Here is an 18,967-nt window from a genome sequence, read left to right on the forward strand (position 1 = left end):
CCCAGAGAGAGGAGAGGTCTCTTATCTCCCAGTGAAGTTGTTCCCAACGCCCACCCCGCCCCTGACTTCTTTTTTAACTTTTTGAAACTCCCTGTGATTTTCATGCAAGTTCTAGTTGTCCTCGTGCATCTCTGGCTGGGATAGAGGCATCTCACTTCTCTGAAGGTATATGAAGTCCCCACCACGACCCAAGGACAAAGCACACCGATGATACTTCCCACAGGAGACTGTTCCCCCAACAACCCCACCCACAAAGAGATGAAGTGATGTCATTGTCCTCATTTTATACATTTTACATGGAGAAAACAGAATTTAGGTATGCACTAGGGCCTGGGCAGTTTGAGCTCTTGCCCTCTACGCCCATCCTGCCTCCCACCTCTTTCCCTCTGCCCATATCTGGCAGGTGGCTCCCGAGCCTATTGGTCCACATGGGGCTGCCTCTGCTGCCCACCCACCAGGCCTCCACACCTCCTTTCTTCCCTGTGCTCAGCCTGGGGACCCAACCAGTTTTGGCCATGGACTTGCCCAACTTCAGCTTATGCTCACTCCCAGCCTCTTTCATGACACTGGAAACCAGCTGGAGGATTTTGAGAAAGAGTTCCCTCCCTAACAAAAACATGCAAAAAGAGAGCCCTTCCCACCCTTCCTGCGTTGGCTGGTGTTTTGTGAGGCGGAGGCCCAGGGCCGTGCAGGTGAGCCGTGCCTGGAATGGCAGGCACCTAATCATGCTTTGACGTCAGTAAAGCCTTGAGCCACTCCCATCCATTTAGGGGTGTCGTGGGACAGACTTCAGTGTTATTCTCTTAGCCACTGCTAGTCGAGCCACTGTTAGTCGGCCTTTCCATCCTCCGCAGCCCAAGAAAGCCTAACTGATTCTCTGGAATGAACCAAAAAGCAAACTTTTCTCCACAGTTGTGCTTCTTTCCTGGCATTCCTTGTCCTGGATTATCTTTAAGATGACCTCAGATACTTAGTTCACTGTGTCAGATGGCTTCCACTTACGTCACAAAATAAGTCAGATAGCAAGTGGAGTCAGGCACTCACCCCTTCCTCATCCCTCCCTCTCCAGAGGGCCCATCTGTCACTCCTGCTCTCACAGAAGGAGCTAAAATCATCAGCAAGCTGGGACCCTGCAGCCCCACCCAGCAATGAAAGAGGAATGGGTACGGGCCCCTGAGGCTGCAGGGCTCCTTGCCCCCATCTTCCATGATTTTCCCTCCAGGAGCCCGAGGGCTAAGAAGGAATGGCCCCACACTAGCCATGGCACATGGGGATGAAAGCCCCACCCTCCACCCAGGACCCAAGCAAACCCCCTTCCCATTCTCCCCGCAGTGGAGGGAGGCTCCTGAGGGCACAGGCCTGAACAGGCTGGACACTAAGCAGCCCTTCTGGTGTCTGCAGACGGAAGAGGGTCCAGTGGGAGGGACTGGGCTAGGCCTGGTGAGCCTTCCAAGTAAACATTCTCAGTAGGAACTGAGGGAGACCAACCACCAGGCTGTCACATGGAGGAGTAACAGAATTAACAGAGAGTCAACAGGAGCAGCTAGAGGATTCGAAGCACCTTCATTAGTGTGCGTGAGCACTGCCCAATACTGTTCCCAGTGGCCACATGGCTACTGAGCGACCAACAGTGGCAGGGCTACCTGGAAGCTGAATTTTTTACTTGATTTAATTTTAATTCTGATTGCATGCATGAGGGATTTTTGATAAAGTCCTAAACCCTGAGACTCAAAAATGCCTAGGAAACGGCTTTTAGGAAAAGCCACAAATGCAAAAACTCAAAAAGTTTATTAGCTTGATATAATTAGGCCCATGAAACCATATTTTCATCTTTATTTTTATAGCGCCATATATGAACATGAAATTTATTTGTATTAAGACAAAGATAAACATCTAATTAAGCTGGGCTTTCAATCGATCTGAATTTACAGTTCATGTCGTCACGGCTTTGCAACGTTAGTCATTTGAAAGGTGGTCCTCCGTTACGGCCCAGGAAAGCCACACCTGGGCCGTCAGCTGGCCGGAAACAGCCCTGGGTCTTTACTAACAGGATATTACTCTAGCAATCAAATTCTTCAGGTACTAACCTACTTTTAAAATTTTTACTTCCTCCTGAATTTGTTTCAGATGAAATCATGAATTTCAGGATTCTTTGATTTATTTTATACAAAGTAGAAATTAAATCAAATGATCTAAGCATTCCCAAGCCCATTTCTGAACAAAAGCTATCCTGAGAAAAGTTTGCACTGGACACTCCTAAACATACTTGTTCAGCCATTCGAGTAAATTCCGTCTTGCCTCATCAACATAGGGCTTGTCTTCGGGGGAACAATCTTCTCTCTTTCGATGCACGAACCCATGAGTTTGCCCAGAAAATGTTTTAATTTGATATTCCACTTTGCAATGTTCTTTCAACTTCTGGGTCAGCGAAGAGACCTGGTATGCAAACATTTTCATGATGAAATGATTCTAACCCTCTAGTAATATTTTCCAATCTCTAAATTTTCTGTAAATGCTCATAAAAGATTTCACATCAATGCTGTAAATTGAGTTCCATAGCCATAATGAATTTTCTACTTTTAATGTTATAACTAACACAGCCCTTACCTCTGGGAAAGGAGAGAATTCAGGGCAATATAAAAATGATATATCAACTATTTGAAATTGTATTAATATATATATTTTTTAATTCTCACCTGAACACATTTTTTTCATTGCTTTTAGAGAGAAAGGAAGGGAAAGAGGAAGGGAGAGAGAGAACCATCAATTCAAGAGAAAAGCATGGATTGGATGCCTTCCACAGGTGCCTGGTCAGGGGATCGTACATGCCTAACCAGGGATCGAACCTGCAACCTTTCAGTTATGGGACAACCACTCCAACCAACTCAGCCACACTGACCAGAGCTGTATTAATATAGCTTATATCATATATTCTATATAATACAATAGTCAATACATAATTTCATTTATTCAAATGTATAATGTTTAGTATACTGAGTATAAAATTCACTATATTCAAGTATAACTATTTGAAATGTATATTAACATAAAGCATGGGTTATGAATAACAGCAATAATTTCTAGATGACTGCTTTTGGATCAGTTTTCTTCTGCATTCTCCTTGTCATCTTGAGGATTGCACATGTGAGGACAGGAGGCGGGGCCTCAGCCATGTCCAGCTCGGGCTCACACCAAGAGCATTTGGGGGGAAATACAATCCCACTCTAAGTCCCCAATGAAATCCAACTTAAAACTTAATGATGCCCCCGGCCAGGTAGCTGTCGGTTGGAGCATTACCCATTCGTTCACCAAAAGGTTGCAGGTTCGATTCCCAGTCAGGAAGCAAATGGGAGGCAACCAATAGATGTTTCATTCTCTCTCTGTCTCTCTCTCTACAAAAAAATAAACATATCCTTGGGTGAGGATTAAAAATAATTTTTTTAGCCCTGGCTGGTGTGGCTCAGTGGATCAACTGCTGGCCTGTGGATCAACTGCTGGCCTGTGAACCAAAAGTCGAGGTTTGATTCCTGGTCAGGGCACACGCCCGGGTTGTGGGCCAGGTCCCCAGCTGGGGGCGTGAGAGAGGCAGCCAATTGTAAAACAATGCTGAAAAATATTCCAAGCAACAAGTGAACCTTTCAGTATGTTTCCGCCAAAATGTCAACTCGTGTTATTAAATACAGGAATGCAAAGAGGAAAGATGCCAACTTACTTGCTCAAGAGGAATCACAGCATCATTCTCAGCAAAAATGAACAAGGTGGGGTTCTTCAAACTGTACACATCTTCAGAATCTTTGACGATGCCTACAGGATGGGGGCAGGGACGCAAGGTATGACTGCCATCCATGCACGTGTCACAGAAAACTACCGAATTTTGCTGTGCATCATGCACTCCTGTGTATACTTCACACCCATATTTTGGCCCAAACTTTCAGGAAAAAAATCTTTCATTTTAGTTTTTCAAGTCAATTTTTTATTTGTTTATATTTAGAAACAAACCGACTTTCATATCCCAGGGTATTATTTTGCATACGGATATCGTTATTGCTTTCTAGAGTTACACTTTTAACACGTAAGCATAAATTAAAAAATTAAAAACATTTATGTAGATATGGAATTAGGACTACTCATGTATAACACGTGTCCTTAGATTTCCATCAAAAATTTGGGCAAAAACACGCACATTATACACAGCAAAATACAGTACATGGCTTTTCTTTGATTTTTCAAAGTAAAACACATGCTTTGGGGGGTTTATTTTCTTTTTAAAAGCAATTCCACAGAACTGGGCTGCACTCTAAAATTAGTCTCAAACAGAAGCTTATCTAGTGGGGATCTGTGGCCAAGGAGCAGGGTGGGGGGCGGTGGACGGATGGAAAACTAAGAGGAAGCATTAGGGTAGGGGGATTCCGGCCAGACAACTTGGTAGGATTCCTGCTGAAGGCAGGCCCGGTGACAAGGTACAGACGATGGCGGATGGGGATCTGATCAGATATCAAAAGTGAGGGATTCTCACTACACTGACCCAGGAGGCCAAGGGCCGGGTCCAAGCTCACAGCCTACACAGAGAGGACTCACAGAGGAGTCTGATTCAAGTGTGGTAAAGGGGAGACCTAGTCAGTAGGTGTGAGAAAATAATGGGTGACTTTTTTTCCTTCATTTCCTGTTGGCAGCACAGCAAAACTAAGTAATCTGGAGAGCCTACCCTCACCTATAAATTCTTTCTAGGAGGCAAGGAGCCACAGGAAAGATGGCCATGCCCCCTGCCCCACTATGTAGCTGGACAGTGATTTGATTCCCCTAGGCCTCAGTCTGCCACGCTCTGCAGCTTGTGCATTGCACAAGAGTCGCCAGAAGGGTGCGCCAGAGAGCTATCCAAGCTCGAGCACCTTTTGCTAATTCGCCGAGACTACTTGTTCTAGCAACCCTGATGACAACTGAAAATTTATTTCTTCTGTGTAAGTAAATACGTAAAGGGATATTTTAATGCTAAAAGGAAGCAAAAATGCCACAGTGAGGAATCAGTAAGCCAAATAAGAATCATTAGTATAACTATGATACACATATTATGAAAGAAGGCCGAATATTTTTTAAACTTTGTGTGTGTGTATGTGTGTGTGTCTGAATGTTTCCACGAGGAGGGCATCAAAAACCCCGTAATTTATTTATAAAAAAGTGAGTACTTATTCTTACATGTTTAAACTTCAGTCACCTGTCAAAGTGCTCTCCATTTGATTCAATACATGTGTCAAGACCTTTCTTCCACTGCTCAGAATAGTTTCTGAATTCATCAATTTTGACACCTTTTAGTGCTTCTGCCATTTTTCGTTTTGCCTCTTCCACATTGGCAAAATGTTTCCCTTTGAGGACTTTATTCATCCAGGAAAACAAAAAAAAATCGCTTGTGGCGAGATCAGGTGAATAGGGAGTGTGGAGCCCTAGGGTCATGTCATTTTCGGTTAAAAACTGCTCAACACGCAGCACTGTGTGGGCAGGTGTGCTCGTTAATCACCCATCATGAAATGGGCAAACGCGTTGAAAGTCTTTAAAAAAAAATCACTGAAGCCAAACGCAGCCTTTCACAACGGCCACCTGGTACACTGACACAGGTGGGTTCCTGGAACACTTAAGCATGGAGGAAGCCTGTACTACAAGGGGCCTGTCCTCCAGAAGATAATCCCAGATTTATTCGGGTCACCCCTCGGATATCATGAACTTAGTATGCCATTTCTACACACAGATGTAGTGTTCTTATCAGTGCCGCGATACCTGTGGATTGCGTGGGCTGACATGTTCATGTTGCTATTGACATTTTAGAGTAGGTTTTTCTTCTTTACAGAGTGTGTGTGTGCATGTATGCACATGCACGCAGTTGAGAATAATTGTGTCTTGGAAGTCTTTGTGTAGCTATTCCTCATGAAAATATTGCTTGGTATTACTAACCACTATCACAGGAATAAATGTTATCCCCTTCATCCTCAGTGAAGAAACTGAGACATCAGGTTAGGTGACTTTCCCAAAGTAACACCGTTGGGACCCAGGTCTCCCCACTCCAAGTGGCATCCTCTGGTTCCTGCATTGCAAACCCCCATCTCGACTTTCAGATTTTTAAAGCCACTTTCATGGCTATTGGGTTTATGTTACACCTGGGACCCTTAGCTTGGGAAGAGGCTCATGGTTATGGTCACCCACAAATCCTGCTGTTTTCACTCTGTAAATCCGTACAAGGCATGTTTACCATAAACGGACACTCCTGCCCTGAATTCTGGGTATTTCATCATCACGTGATGGACAGCAACTCCTCCCCAGCAGAACCCCACGACGCCGATTTTCTGGGCGTGACACTGCTGCTTCAGATACCTCAAGACAGCATCAACCTCTCTAGAACAGAAAGAAAAGTTATTCGAGAATCAAGAGGTCTTGTGTGAGGCCTCAGGAAGGGCACTGGGCAGCTATCAGGACTCTATCACAGCAGCTGTTCCTTGAGGCTCTGAGAGTCTGACTTTTGGAGCTGTCCTTACCACCCCCTGCCCATGTGACCAGTGACGTCCGCCTCTCCTGGGAAGTCTCCCTGCCAAGCCCAGCTCTTCAACCACCTGACGGGGCTGCAGGCGGGCTCTTTCCAAAAGGCCAGCAAATCGGACCAGCTCACTTCCCAGATGAGAGATGAGTGACAGCCTCCCCAGCCTCAGCATGAAGGCCAAAGGCCAAAGGCCACAGCATGGCTCTAAGACCTGGCTCCAAGATCTGCCCCTGCCCAGCACCCCAGTCTCCTCTCGACAGGCACCAGCCACAACTGGGCAGCTCCCCCAACTCTCTGACTTGGCACATTTGTTTTCCCTGTCTAACACTCCACTCTGCATCGCTTGTCTCCTGTATCAAAGAGCAGAGAAAGATTTGGAAAGCCACCAGGACTGTTTACGCCATGAGGGGACCAAGAACAATGGTCCTTGTCTTACAAATGGTTCATTTGCAAATTGGCTATTTGGAACTCAGAAGGCATTTTCAGCTAGAAGCAATGATCCTATTTTGAGGGTCATGGTTATCTGAGTCCTACTTGGAGGAGGGTAGGGGTTTGGACAGTGAAGCCTGGCCCACTTTCCCCTCCGGACTCTGGACTCTGCTCTCCCTGGTGCCCTGGGGGCACCACAAACAGCCACACCCGCCCAAAACTTACTTATCGATATTTCTGGCATTTCTTGTCTTCAACCACTCCGGAAAGGTAGACCAGTCCCCAGAGGGGTGCCAAGGCTCTTGCCCTACAAAGAAGTCTGGAAGGATGGTTCTGTAAATTAGGGACATTAACTGATGTTAGTTTCGTTGCTGTTAGGACTCTGTATTTGTTTATATTCATTAAAAAACTTGCTATGTTGGCAATTCGTGCTCACAGGAAAAGTCACAGCCACAAGGGCCAACTTTGATCGCAGCAAAGAGGCCAAGGGCACTAGGCCAGACCATCTCAGATGTCACAACCAAAGGTGCACGGCCTCTGGCAGACTGCTTATAGCCCAGCCCACCTAAAATGACAAGGCTACTCAGCAGGGCACATACCCCACAAAACAAGGGGACCAGCTAGTGAGGGCCTGGAGCAAGGTGGCTACCAGAGTCCCTCCTGTCCCCAAACCTCTCAGCTGGCCTTTAACATTAGCCTCAGGTCAGAAAGGCACACCTGGTTAGCAAGTCCAGTCACTGTGACCAAGCAATTTCCCCCGGCTCTGCCCAGTATGCCAACAAGGCACAACTTCCTGCCCAGACGGCTCAGTTCAATGAGGGTTCTAAAAGAGGCCGCAGCAGGTAGACAGCCAGCTTGCCTGAGCCCGTGGCCAGTGTAGGGGTGGAAAAACTTTCCTTCCTTCCTTTCTAGGTTCTTTGGGTGGTCTAGTAATTAAAGTGACACAAGACAATGAACAGGTGAAAACAAATTCAATTTTGTGGATGAAAAAAGGAGTTCTATGGGAAGTAACTCCATAGGGTGATCTGATCATAAATTCCTAACTGGGCAGGTCCTGGTGGGTAGTCACAGCCCAGGCACTTAACATTTTAGGAAAAGGTTTACCTTTGCCTTAAGCAAGTCCTGGCCTTTGTTTCTGTGCATCTTGTTAACATCTCTTTGAAATACCCACGACCCACCCTCAAGAGAGCACGTACTCTCCTTATCACTCTTGTAATTCTGTCCCCACCTTCATGGAATTCGCTACATTCCCTTCTTAATTCCAAATGTATAAACAAAGGTGCAGAAGTGTTATTCTGAGAAGCATTTAGATCTTGCTCCCCAGTACATCTTCAGTTTGGCTCAAATAAACTCAGAAATTATCTACAGGTTTGAACGTTTCTTACGTCAACAATTTCAGACCTAGGAGAGCCCCCATAAAAATAGGAGACCCACAGGCAGTGAAGCAATTGAGGCTTAAATGCCATCCTGAGCTAAGGACCAGGTTATGGGTCTGGGGCTTCAAAGAGTAAGTCACAGGACAATAAGAAGAGCAGATATATGGTAATTAGATGTTTGTCCTGCCACACAGGTAGGGCATTCAGGTAAAAGTTATCTTTGGTCATATGTCTCTTTCTGGATCAGGCTCCCTATCTAAAATTTTTTAGGTAGTTAAGGGAGGGGTAAAATTGTTTCTTGAGTCTGCGGGATCTTGATTGCCTTCAGCTCAAAACAATCCGCATGCCCAAGTGGCATAATTGGCGGCAGCCTAGTCTGCTCCCTTTCACAATCTTCCGTGCAAGTCAATCAAGGAGGATGAGGCCAACGCCGATCCAGCCAGAGACCTGTTTCCTAAAATAAAGGGTCATGGCCACGGACAGGGGAACACAGGTCCCCCTGCAGGGGTGGAAAGAACACTGAAATTTGGGTCAAAAGAATGTAAATTCCAGTCCCAGTACTGCATCATCTGCCCTGTATTCCTAAGTCATTTGACCCCTTTTAGCCTCATTTTCTCCTGATAGAGACTGCATGCAGCACCTCACGGTGATTTTGAGGACTCTACAAGTATGAAAGGGCTTTGTAAATCCCAGGTGACCTCACTGTTTTGACGTCAGCTAAAGGAAGCACCTGAAACAACAGAAGCCGCAATCCGGTTCCATCTGCTGGTAGCTTCAAGGTGACCTGAGGCAACTAGACCTCTCTCACCATGCCTCGGTTTCCCAATTGGCAAAACAAAGACAGTGCCTCCCTAGAAAGGTCGTTGGGAGAACTAAGGACAACAGTCTTGGAACTGCCTTAATGCAGGGTCCAACTTAGCCAGAGGCCATCGGGACCTGTTATCTTTTTTGTTGTTCTTTTGTTTTGGTTTTTTTTTGTGTTTGTTTTTGTTTTGTCACTGGGCTTGCCCCTGAGAAGTTAAGTTACCTCATCCTTAAAAAGAAATTGGGGGCTTGAAAACGTGAAAAATCTAATGAAAGTCCTCTTTTTGGTAAACACTAAATGTGCATCCTACGATAGGGGGTCTGCTTCCTTTAAATCGGGTCTCCTTCTTAAGAAACGAGGAAGGTGCACCCTTTGGTCTCCAGCTTCTCTTTTGGAGAAAACAAAGGAAAGTGGAGTGCTCCAAACTCAGGGCTTGCTGGGGTTCATGCTTTCTGAAGCTGGAGGGGAAGGAACGGTTCCTATTCTCTGAGCTTTACTGAAGCTGATAGCAACACCGGGGCTGGGGAAAAGCAAACAGGTAACAGTGTTAGCCCTGCGAATGGACAAAGGCACAACAACATTTGGGGGAGGAGGGAGAGCTCACTGTGCCATTCTGGAATCCGGTCTAGCTCAGACAAGACCCTGACAGTTCGTGTGGGGACCAGGGTGGCTGCGGGTGCCCTGCCCATGAAACCTGACTCAAGGCCGACGTGCTTCAAAGGCCAAGTAATGGGTCCATTTCAGAGCTGGTGACGTCTGCCCAAGGGCACGTGTCCTGTACCTGTGTCTGGCAGGGCCCCACTTTGAGGTCACTCCTAGGAAGGTCTGAAGCCCAGGGATTAGGTTGGGAGCAGGTAGCTTCCGTTGGACAGCAGGTGAGTGTTTAATTTTTCATATGACATTTCCCATTCCCCTGCACCCCAGGGACATAAGGAAGTAGATAATGTAAATTAGAATACAGCCAGGGTTTTTTGGTTTTGGTCTTGTTTTCTCTGAAGGGAACAAAATATAGATCACAGAAATTTACATGGATTTAAGTGAAGGAACAGAACTTTATACGCACGTGTATCCGTTTCCGGCAATCATGTCAGCCATATATCTGGTATTGGGCAACTGCCAGCCGAATATATCTTGAATGACAATCACAGCTTTGCCAGCATCAACAGGGCATCTGGTGACATAAGCCTTGATGTGCTCAACTTGAACTTCTTGCCCCATCCCTCCATACTCTATCTTATGGCCAATGTCACAGGGACAAGGATGAGCTTCGTTAGCCATTGTAGGTAGTTATGTTGGGCTACAGAGAGAGAAACATGCCTTATATTCTTAATGGTGCAAATCTGAAGATTACAAACAGTACATAAACTAAAATCAATATTACAGAAAAATATTAATTTTAAGTGTACTCATGGAAGAAATCAATGATGATATTTGGTCCATCTGAAGACATTATGGGAAACAATTTTATATTAGCTTAACATGTTCTCACATATCTTTAATATGTGTAATATCTACTGTGTAATATGTGTAATATGTAATATCCACATAAAGGTGCACCTTTATGGATTTTCTGGAAAGGAAAGAAAAGAAATCAGTGGTCACTGCTCATTTTGACCACACCACAGATTGGAGCTAATAAGATTCCATCCCAAATGCAAACACTAGAAATACCAGAATGAATGTAACCATCAAATAAAAACAAAAAATGGTGGAGCTCATAGGAAAAGGGAACAGCACCCGAGCCAGGACTGGAGAGGAAACTGAAACCAGGGTCAGGACGGCGGGAGTAGATGCCGATCGAGCCTGGCAAGGCTGGAGACAAGCCAGACACGGGTCCAGCCGTAACACAGCCTGGATTCCGAGTCCGTGAGACGGGATTTGTAGCTGAAACGTCTCCATAAAATGCCAGAGCCCTCAAAGGTTCAGAGTTAGTGGGGAAAATAAAAAGCAAACAACAACAAAAAAGGAAAAATCTGCCAACCAGGACTAGGAATACAGTAAGGAAGCCCAGAAAGGGGAAAAAAGGAAACAGTCCCCCAGTTTACAAGGTCCTTTCCAAGTAGCAAAACCTGGGCTGAGAAGTTAACATAACAATTGGCCCTGGGCACCCCACAGAAGCAAATGCAAATCCACTTCACAGCGAGACTTTCACAATCCAGACCAAAAACACTCCCCACTGAAAAGGAACTCACCACAAAGTGCTACATACAAACAATGATCAGGAGAAATTACAGTGACAGCGTGGGGAGAAATGAGGAAGGGACCTAACAAGTTTGACCAAATGAACAGAAAGCAGGAAAGGAGAAGAAAGGAAAGTTAAAACCCGTCAACTACAAAGGGAGAAAGATTGAAATAGATCCAAATAAATATAAATAGATTAAATCCACTGTTTGAGACAGATTCTCAAATGGAATTTTTCAATGGCGAGGCACCATTGGAAAGGAGAACCTGAGAAACTGAACCCAAAGGTGTCCATAAACATAAGGGACCAGATGTCCAGGACTTGCTTCAGAGGAGCCTGGGGTGGTGAAGGAGGGAGGGAGGGTATTCCTGTGTCACAGTGTTGGAACGGGGGCGCGAGTGCAGGAGTGTCTTTTGTACCAGTTTCTCTACTTTTATTTTTCTTTTATTATTAAATTTTTTTTTCTTTCATTGATTCCACAAAAAAGGGAAGGAAGGGAGAAAGAAAGGGAGAGAAACATCAATGTGAGAGAGAAATCTCAATGGAGGTTGCCTCTTGCGTGCACCCCAACTAGGGACCGAACCCACAACCCAGGAATGTGCCCTGACCAGGAATCGAACCCTTGACTTCTCGCTTTGCCGGACGGCACCCAACCAACTACACCACACTGTCCAGGGCTCTGTACTGTTATATACGCTTAAGATTTTTCTCAACAAAAAAATATTAAATTTCTTCAAAATTTAAAAATGATATGATAAAAGCCTCCATAAACAAAGCAAGAAAAGATACAGCCTTGACTGGTGTGGCTCAGTGGGTTGGATGCCGTCCCACAAACCGAGGGGACTGGTGTTCTTATCAGAAGAGGAAAATTTGGATATAGAGACAGACACACTGGGGAGAAGACAGAGGCAGGGGTTGGGGTGATGCACCTATAAACCAAGGAACACTAAGGATGGCCAGCCACTGCCAGAAACTAAGAGGCAAGGAAGGATTCTCCTTCAAAGGTCTGAGGAAGAGCATGGTCCTACCAGCACCTTCATGTAGAACATCAGGCCTCCAAAACGGAGTAAAAAAAATTTTAAATCCTCACCCAAGGATATACTTTTTGATTGCAGAAAGAGAATAGGGGTGGAAGGGAGGAAAGGTGAGTGGGGGAGAGAGAGAGAAACAGAGAAACATCAATGTGAGAGAGAAACATTGTTCGCTTGCTCCCCGCCCCATGTTCCCTGGACCAGGGATGCAACCCACAACCTCTTGGTGTCCAGGACGATGCTCCCACTAACTGAGCCACCTGACCAAGATCAAAATGGAATAAATTCTTAGAGAATAGATTTCTGTTGTTTTAAGTCACTCAGTTTGTGATAATTGGTTATGGCAACCTTAGGACACAAAAAAATTCATGAAAAGAATATTCTATAGCAGTTCAATGAACAAACTATATATCAATATGATAAATCTTAAAAACACAATGCTATAAAAAAGATAATAGCTTTTTTGATGCTAAGTAAATACTAAAACCCAGAAATAACACTTATTTTATTAATAAATATAGGATTTTAAAAGTATAACTCAAGAGAATAAAACACACCATCATTATTAGACAGTGGTTATTGGTGGGGGAAGGAGATTGCTGATTTTAATTGTATTTGTTATATTTTATTTCCCTAAAAACTTTCAATCTAAAGTACAAGGGAAAAAATGAAAAAAAATTATATTTTTTAAATATTTTATTTACTTATTTTCAGAGAGAGGGAAAGGGAAGGGAGAAAGAAAGGGAAATGTGTGAGAAAAACATCAGTTGGTTGCCTCTCCCATGTCCCCAATGGGGAATCTGGCCCATAACCCAGGCCTGTGCCCTGATAGGGAATTGAACCAGCGACCTCTTGGTTTGAAGGCTGGTGCTTGACCCACCAAGCCACACCAGCCAACCAGAGCTGAAAATCTTTTTAAAATCTAGGCCATGTGAAAATAGGTGGCAGCTATATTTTATCATGTACTTTCCAGAACATTCTAAATGTTCATAACTAGAAATAACATGACTAAATTTTAAAGAGAAAGAAATGAAGAGCTAGCTATTTGACCAAAGGAAACTTGACTCCATTTTCCATTGTTTTGTGTTCGTAAACTACGTAATAGAACTATCATTAGTAAGAGAAGTCAGAAGAGTCCAATTATCAGTAGCAGTAAATTTTATGTCCACTGCCCTCTTGTTGAGAACTGATTCCTTGGGCTGATTTCTTACCTGGGCTGTCCTGAGAATGCAGAGACCACAGAAAATCCTGGTCATTCCAAATGAGCCCTGAATCTGAAGCTGAATCTTTTAACTTTATCTTTAATTGATACCCACATTCCAAAAGGAGTGTTTACAAACAGGAGACCCCCCTATGGACTGATCCTACAAAGGTATTCTCCCGCAGAAAGGGTGGTGGCCAGGGAAGGCCTGGGTGTGCTGTGTATGGAAGGCTGGGCTCCTGCCAACCCTTCACATGGCACAGCAGCCTGGGTGACCAGGGCCAAGGTCACAGTGGGCAGGGCAGTTTCTTTGGACTGTACCCCCTTGTGGGGTGAGAGCCTCAGGGAACATACCCTTGACGCTTTACTGATTGACTATACTAAGAAGAAATTTTCTACCTGCAAAATATACCTTTCAGCATTTTGGCTCTTTCCCCCTACATTTGTTAAAAGATAATTTACAGGAAAAAGTAAAACCATGACCCTAATATAGATATAAATATGAATATAGTAGGGATTTTATTTTACACATACGATAGGAAGAAGTGAGACAGATGTTATAACTGTACAAAGGACAAAAGAAAAGAGCACAAGTTTATGTGAGGTCAAGGAACATTGAGATGAACTGCAAATTGAGACAGGGCAGAATTTACAAATCTATCAGTTACCCATGATTTTCAAAGAATCGCAAAATTGTTCAAATACGATGAAAGCAGAAGGGTGTGCTGTGGACGATGGAACTGTTGAGCCTTTCCATTGAAAGCGTTTTCTCCATATGTCCTTTATAGAGTCATTCATTGCGAATGGTCAGGTTTCTGTTTCCTCCCAGGAGGGGATGGGACTGTGGGCCTGACGTGTGTGGTGGGGCTCTCATAGAATGTGTGTGCAGAACAGCTTTTCTGTATCACGGCAGGTGGGTTTGGCAGCACATCCTGGTCACCCTGAGGTCAGACTTTTGGTCCCCACGGGCGAAGGCCTCTTGGTGGCACCAGGGTTGGCCAAGATATGCTTCTGCAAAGTACACCCTAGTGGGTACCTTCTTTGGCAATGTCGCACTAAATTCACCACTCATGCCTATGATCACCCCATAACACTCATGCAAGCTGCCACTTGGGTGTGAACAACTGCAAAGCCCCCTCCCCTACAGACTGATGCCCCTTGAGGAAGCTTCTCTCCTTGACCAAACTCCTCTGAACCCTCTTCCCAACTGGGCTCTGACTTTTGGGCTTCCAAGTTCATCTCTGCATTGTTCTTTTTAGTAAGAACCTGCTAAGTCAGTTTAGCAGAATCCTCCCACTCTCCGTATCAGATCCGAATCCTCACCCTCCACTATCCCCCAGGTGATGTCTGATCACCTTGGCTTTGTCTTCTGCCAGAATCCTGTCGAGTCAATTTAGCTGGATTCCCTTAACCCTGATGTTTCCTTAGTAATTTTCCATCCACTGACCCCCTACTCTGCTCTTTGGCTATAAAGTCCCAATTTTTCTCATATTCAGAGTTGAGCCCGTTCTCTTTTCTACAGCAAAATCCCATTGCAGCGGTCCCTACACCTACGTGATGGTCCTCAATAAGGCCTGCCCTGCCGTTCTTCAACAAGTGTCTTGAATGAATAACTTTTTCCTGAACACCCTCCAACCCCAGCTTCACACAGCAGGTGCCTCCACAGAATCACAAGTCAAGCCCCACGGGGATCACTGGTGCACGTCTGATCCGCAAATCCGACAAGCGGCCAGTCCTGGCTCCTCTCCTGGGGTGGACTTTGCTAAGGCCGTCCTCTACTCTGCATAAATTTGTGCTTCTTGACTTCTTTTTTGAAACAGTTATCATATCTGCCTGATTCCCTCTTTAATGAATAAAACAGAACCTTTAACGGTGCTCCTATTTATATCTTCATGAGAGTCCTGACTTTTTACCTTACACTGAAAACTATCTTCTAACAATATAATCGAACAATATTCCCTTTTTCTCACCAGAAGTCAGAAAGGCGAGAAAAGTGCGGTAAAGTATGGCGAGCAAGTGTGGTATTCCTACTTTCACACCCCCAAGAATTTAAATAACTCAGAAGTCATACTTCCCAACAGAATAACGATCTCTACCACAAATGTAGAGAACAGATTTTGACGAGCGAAGAAGATCGGAGGAGATGGGGCTGTAAAAAGCAAAGAAGTCTGGGGATAAATTTCTGGAAGCTTCGGAGATTTAGAAATAGAAACCACCTGCAAGCGCCACAAAATCAACACTGAAAGATAATACACGAAGGGCGTCGGCTACTGGGAAGGCTCCGGTTTTTCCCTTGACTGGGTAAACACTGGAGAACGTGACTGGGAACCAATTTTCAATCTTGCAGGGGAAGACAGGGCCCTACTTCTCCTTAGATGATTATGTGAACGTCAACTCCCCCCAATTACTTATTTTTCAGCAATCATGTTTGTATTTTCTATAGGGTACAAGGTCCAGGCAGTATTAAGTAGAAAGCCAGAGGTGATGAGCACACGCTGACCTGGGAAGGTGCCAATCACTTGGCTGCCTTTGACCTTCCCTTGGACGGCTTCAGGCCTAGATAGGATTTCCCCAGATGCACGCAGGGCTCGCTTCTGACCACCTTATTTTAAATGGGCTATGAAGGCGACAGGTGGCATTTTCCATCAGCAAGAAACCTAAATGGTAGTACCCAATGTTAGCAAGGTGACACTCCTGCCTCACGACCTATGTGGCCGTGGGTGTGTACTGTGCAGTCTTTCTGGGCAGCACGTACCCAGCGGCCAGGACATCATGCTTCTACACCCAGTAGTACCTCCTCTCTTAGTATCCACCCTTAAAAAAGTACTGCCAAATGTGGCCAATGATCTGGACTCAAATATGCGCATGTTTCCCCATAGCTTTATATTAGCAGTAAAAACGATACAACCCAAACGTTTGACTGTAGGGAAAGAGTTATAAGGAGTACTCGATGGCACGAAGGAAAGCTTCTGGCAAGCCTTTGGGGAAAACGAACACAGGTTTATATACAGTATGATTTTAACTACTTTTGAAATGTATGGCTAAACAATACAGGAAAATTTGCCCAGGTGTAAGGGGCGGGGGTTGCTTTTCTGCAAAGACAAGGTTCTGCTTTGGTAAAAGCCAGGTTTTGAAAATGGACATCGACAGGCTTATCACCCGCGCAAATGGCAAAGACCTTCCTCGCCTCCTGAGAACACCCGATCGATCGATTTAGAGCTGAGCGGAGCTCCCAGCGCGGTTCCCTCTCGGGAAGCGCACGTACCTCTTCCGCCGGCTGGAAACTGCCTACCGCGCAGAGCGGACGACACCGGGAGGGGGCAGCGCCGCAGACCCACCGAGCCCCGAGCCACGGTCGGGGGCGAGCCGAATGGGAGGCGCCTCCTTCCCGGGCGGAAGTGGACGCGGTGACCGAGGGCAGCGGGATCGCTGCGGGCCAGTGGCAGTCCGGGATTCCCAGCGCCCCGGGAAGGCGGGGCAGCCGGAGCGGGGAGGGAGGGGCGCCCCGTTAGGAGAGGCGAGGGAGAAGGACGGGAGGAGGGGGGGGGGGCTTGAAGAAGGAAGAGTGTGTGCCTGGCTCCTAAGACCTGTAACTTCTGCGTTGTAAATCAAAATTAGTCTATTCTTAAAAATAAATTATTACATATTCGCACTTGCCCCCTCCTTACCCCCACTCCATATTTTGTCTGGTCATCTAAGGTTGTGATAACTGTCTTTATAAAAAACCTCTAAATCTGTACAGACTTTTTATGAGTTTATTTGAGCCAAACTGAGGACAATTGTTGAAAAACGAAATTTCAAGGGTATTGAGAAAATGCCCTGGAGAAGGGCAGTTTTGCAACTTATTTTGTACATTAGAATAAAAGGAGGAGACATAAGGAGGGTTCCCTGAAATCCATCTGTGGTGGATTAAGGGGGCAGGAGAAAAGCGAAGTGGGCAAATGTCTGGGATTGAATAAAAGACAAAATGGAGAGACACACACTTCTTTTACTCCAGTGGGTACAGGATGAGTTAATAACACAGCCCACAGAGAGGGTATAAGGGCGGCATACTAACCAGGTGGGGTTCTGGGCCTCCTGCTCTGGTGCTGGCGGTTGTGCCTTCAAGGGGTCTGGAAAAGATTACTCTGACGTTTCAAGGTATTTTATCTTAGGTGCATAAAGACAATAGACAGGCTCACTTAAGGTAACGACTGATGGTTGACAAGCAAGCCATAGGCCTAGGAGATGACTACCTACCACCAGCCGCTTTTAGTTAGGAATTGAGGATCAGACCATCCTATGTGGTTCCTTTCAGCCTCTGGGTTTTTAAGGCCTGCCCCAGGTCTATAACTTCAGCGAGAAAGTTCTTTGTTTGTTTGTTTGTTTGTTTATGAGAGGGGGAGGGAGGGGAAAAAGTGAGGGAAGGAAACATCTTTACAAGAGAGGAACATCAATCCATTGGTTGCCTCGTGTGTGTGCCCCCAACCTAGGCATGTACACTGCCCAGGAATTGAAACAGAGACCTTTTACTTTGTGGGATGATGCCCCCACCAGTCAGGGCTAGTGGAAGGTTTCAAGTCAGCTGTGACTGTTGTTCTTGTGCATCTGGGTTAACACCCCTTAGAAATGCCAGAAGGAACAGTGCTCAAAAGGGGTATTGACCCTCAGAAGAGTACATAATCTTGTTAACTCTCCTGTAATCCAATCCCCGCCTGGCTTTTTCCTACCTCCAAGTAATCTTCCTCACATTCCCTCCTTAATTCCAGGTGTATAAAAGAGGTTGCAAAACTGGTGTTCTCTGGAGCATTTGAGATTTTTCTCTCCAGAATGCGTCATCAGTTTGCCTAAAATAAGCTCATAAAAATTCTCTACAGGTTTGGACATTCTTACATCGACAGGATCAGGAATCATCTTCTAATTGATGTGCCTTGTTTTCACATATAACCTAAGGTTTCTCAAAACAGAAGCTGTAAGCATTCTCCCCTTTCACACCAGAGCTCAATGAGTGGATGGCTCCTAGCCCCATCAATTTTTGTTTACCCCAAGACCTGTCACTTCTATTTTGATTCAGTTTCCTCAACCATAAAATGAGAGATTCGACAAGATTTGGTTCTCAGACGCTAGCCTGCATCAGAGTCCCCTGGAGGTCTCATTAAACCACAAGGTGCTGGGCCCCTACCACAGAGCCTCTGGTTCAGGACGCCTAGGGTGGAGCCCAGGAATCTGCATGGCCAACAAGATTCCAGGTGATGATGGAACGTTCCTGGTCCTAGGACCACACTTTGAGAGCCACTAGACCAGAATCACAGTCACTAGCAGACTCCCTTGGTTGATCATCAAAACCACCCAGGGAACTTGTAAAATTCAGATGTCCTGGGCTCACCCACTGAACCACAATCTTCAGGAGTGGCACTGGGGAATCTGTATTTCAAAAAATC

General features: G+C 45.4%; 1 protein-coding gene across 1 annotated transcript; it reads right to left on the bottom strand.

The window, feature by feature from the left end:
• Positions 1-1,769: 1,769 nt before the first annotated feature.
• On the bottom strand, positions 1,770-17,000 carry CMBL (carboxymethylenebutenolidase homolog). The gene is made up of 6 exons (XM_024578554.3): positions 16,813-17,000; positions 10,197-10,430; positions 7,178-7,285; positions 6,239-6,381; positions 3,713-3,804; positions 1,770-2,436 (listed from the first exon to the last, which is right to left on the bottom strand). The coding sequence occupies exons 2-6, from the start codon at positions 10,409-10,411 to the stop codon at positions 2,257-2,259; spliced, it is 738 nt and encodes a 245-aa protein (XP_024434322.1). The 5' UTR covers positions 10,412-10,430; positions 16,813-17,000; the 3' UTR covers positions 1,770-2,256.
• Positions 17,001-18,967: the final 1,967 nt, after the last annotated feature.

The sequence above is a fragment of the Desmodus rotundus genome, chromosome 1, assembly GCF_022682495.2.
Source record: "Desmodus rotundus isolate HL8 chromosome 1, HLdesRot8A.1, whole genome shotgun sequence".
In the NCBI taxonomy this organism is placed as follows: domain Eukaryota; kingdom Metazoa; phylum Chordata; class Mammalia; order Chiroptera; family Phyllostomidae; genus Desmodus; species Desmodus rotundus.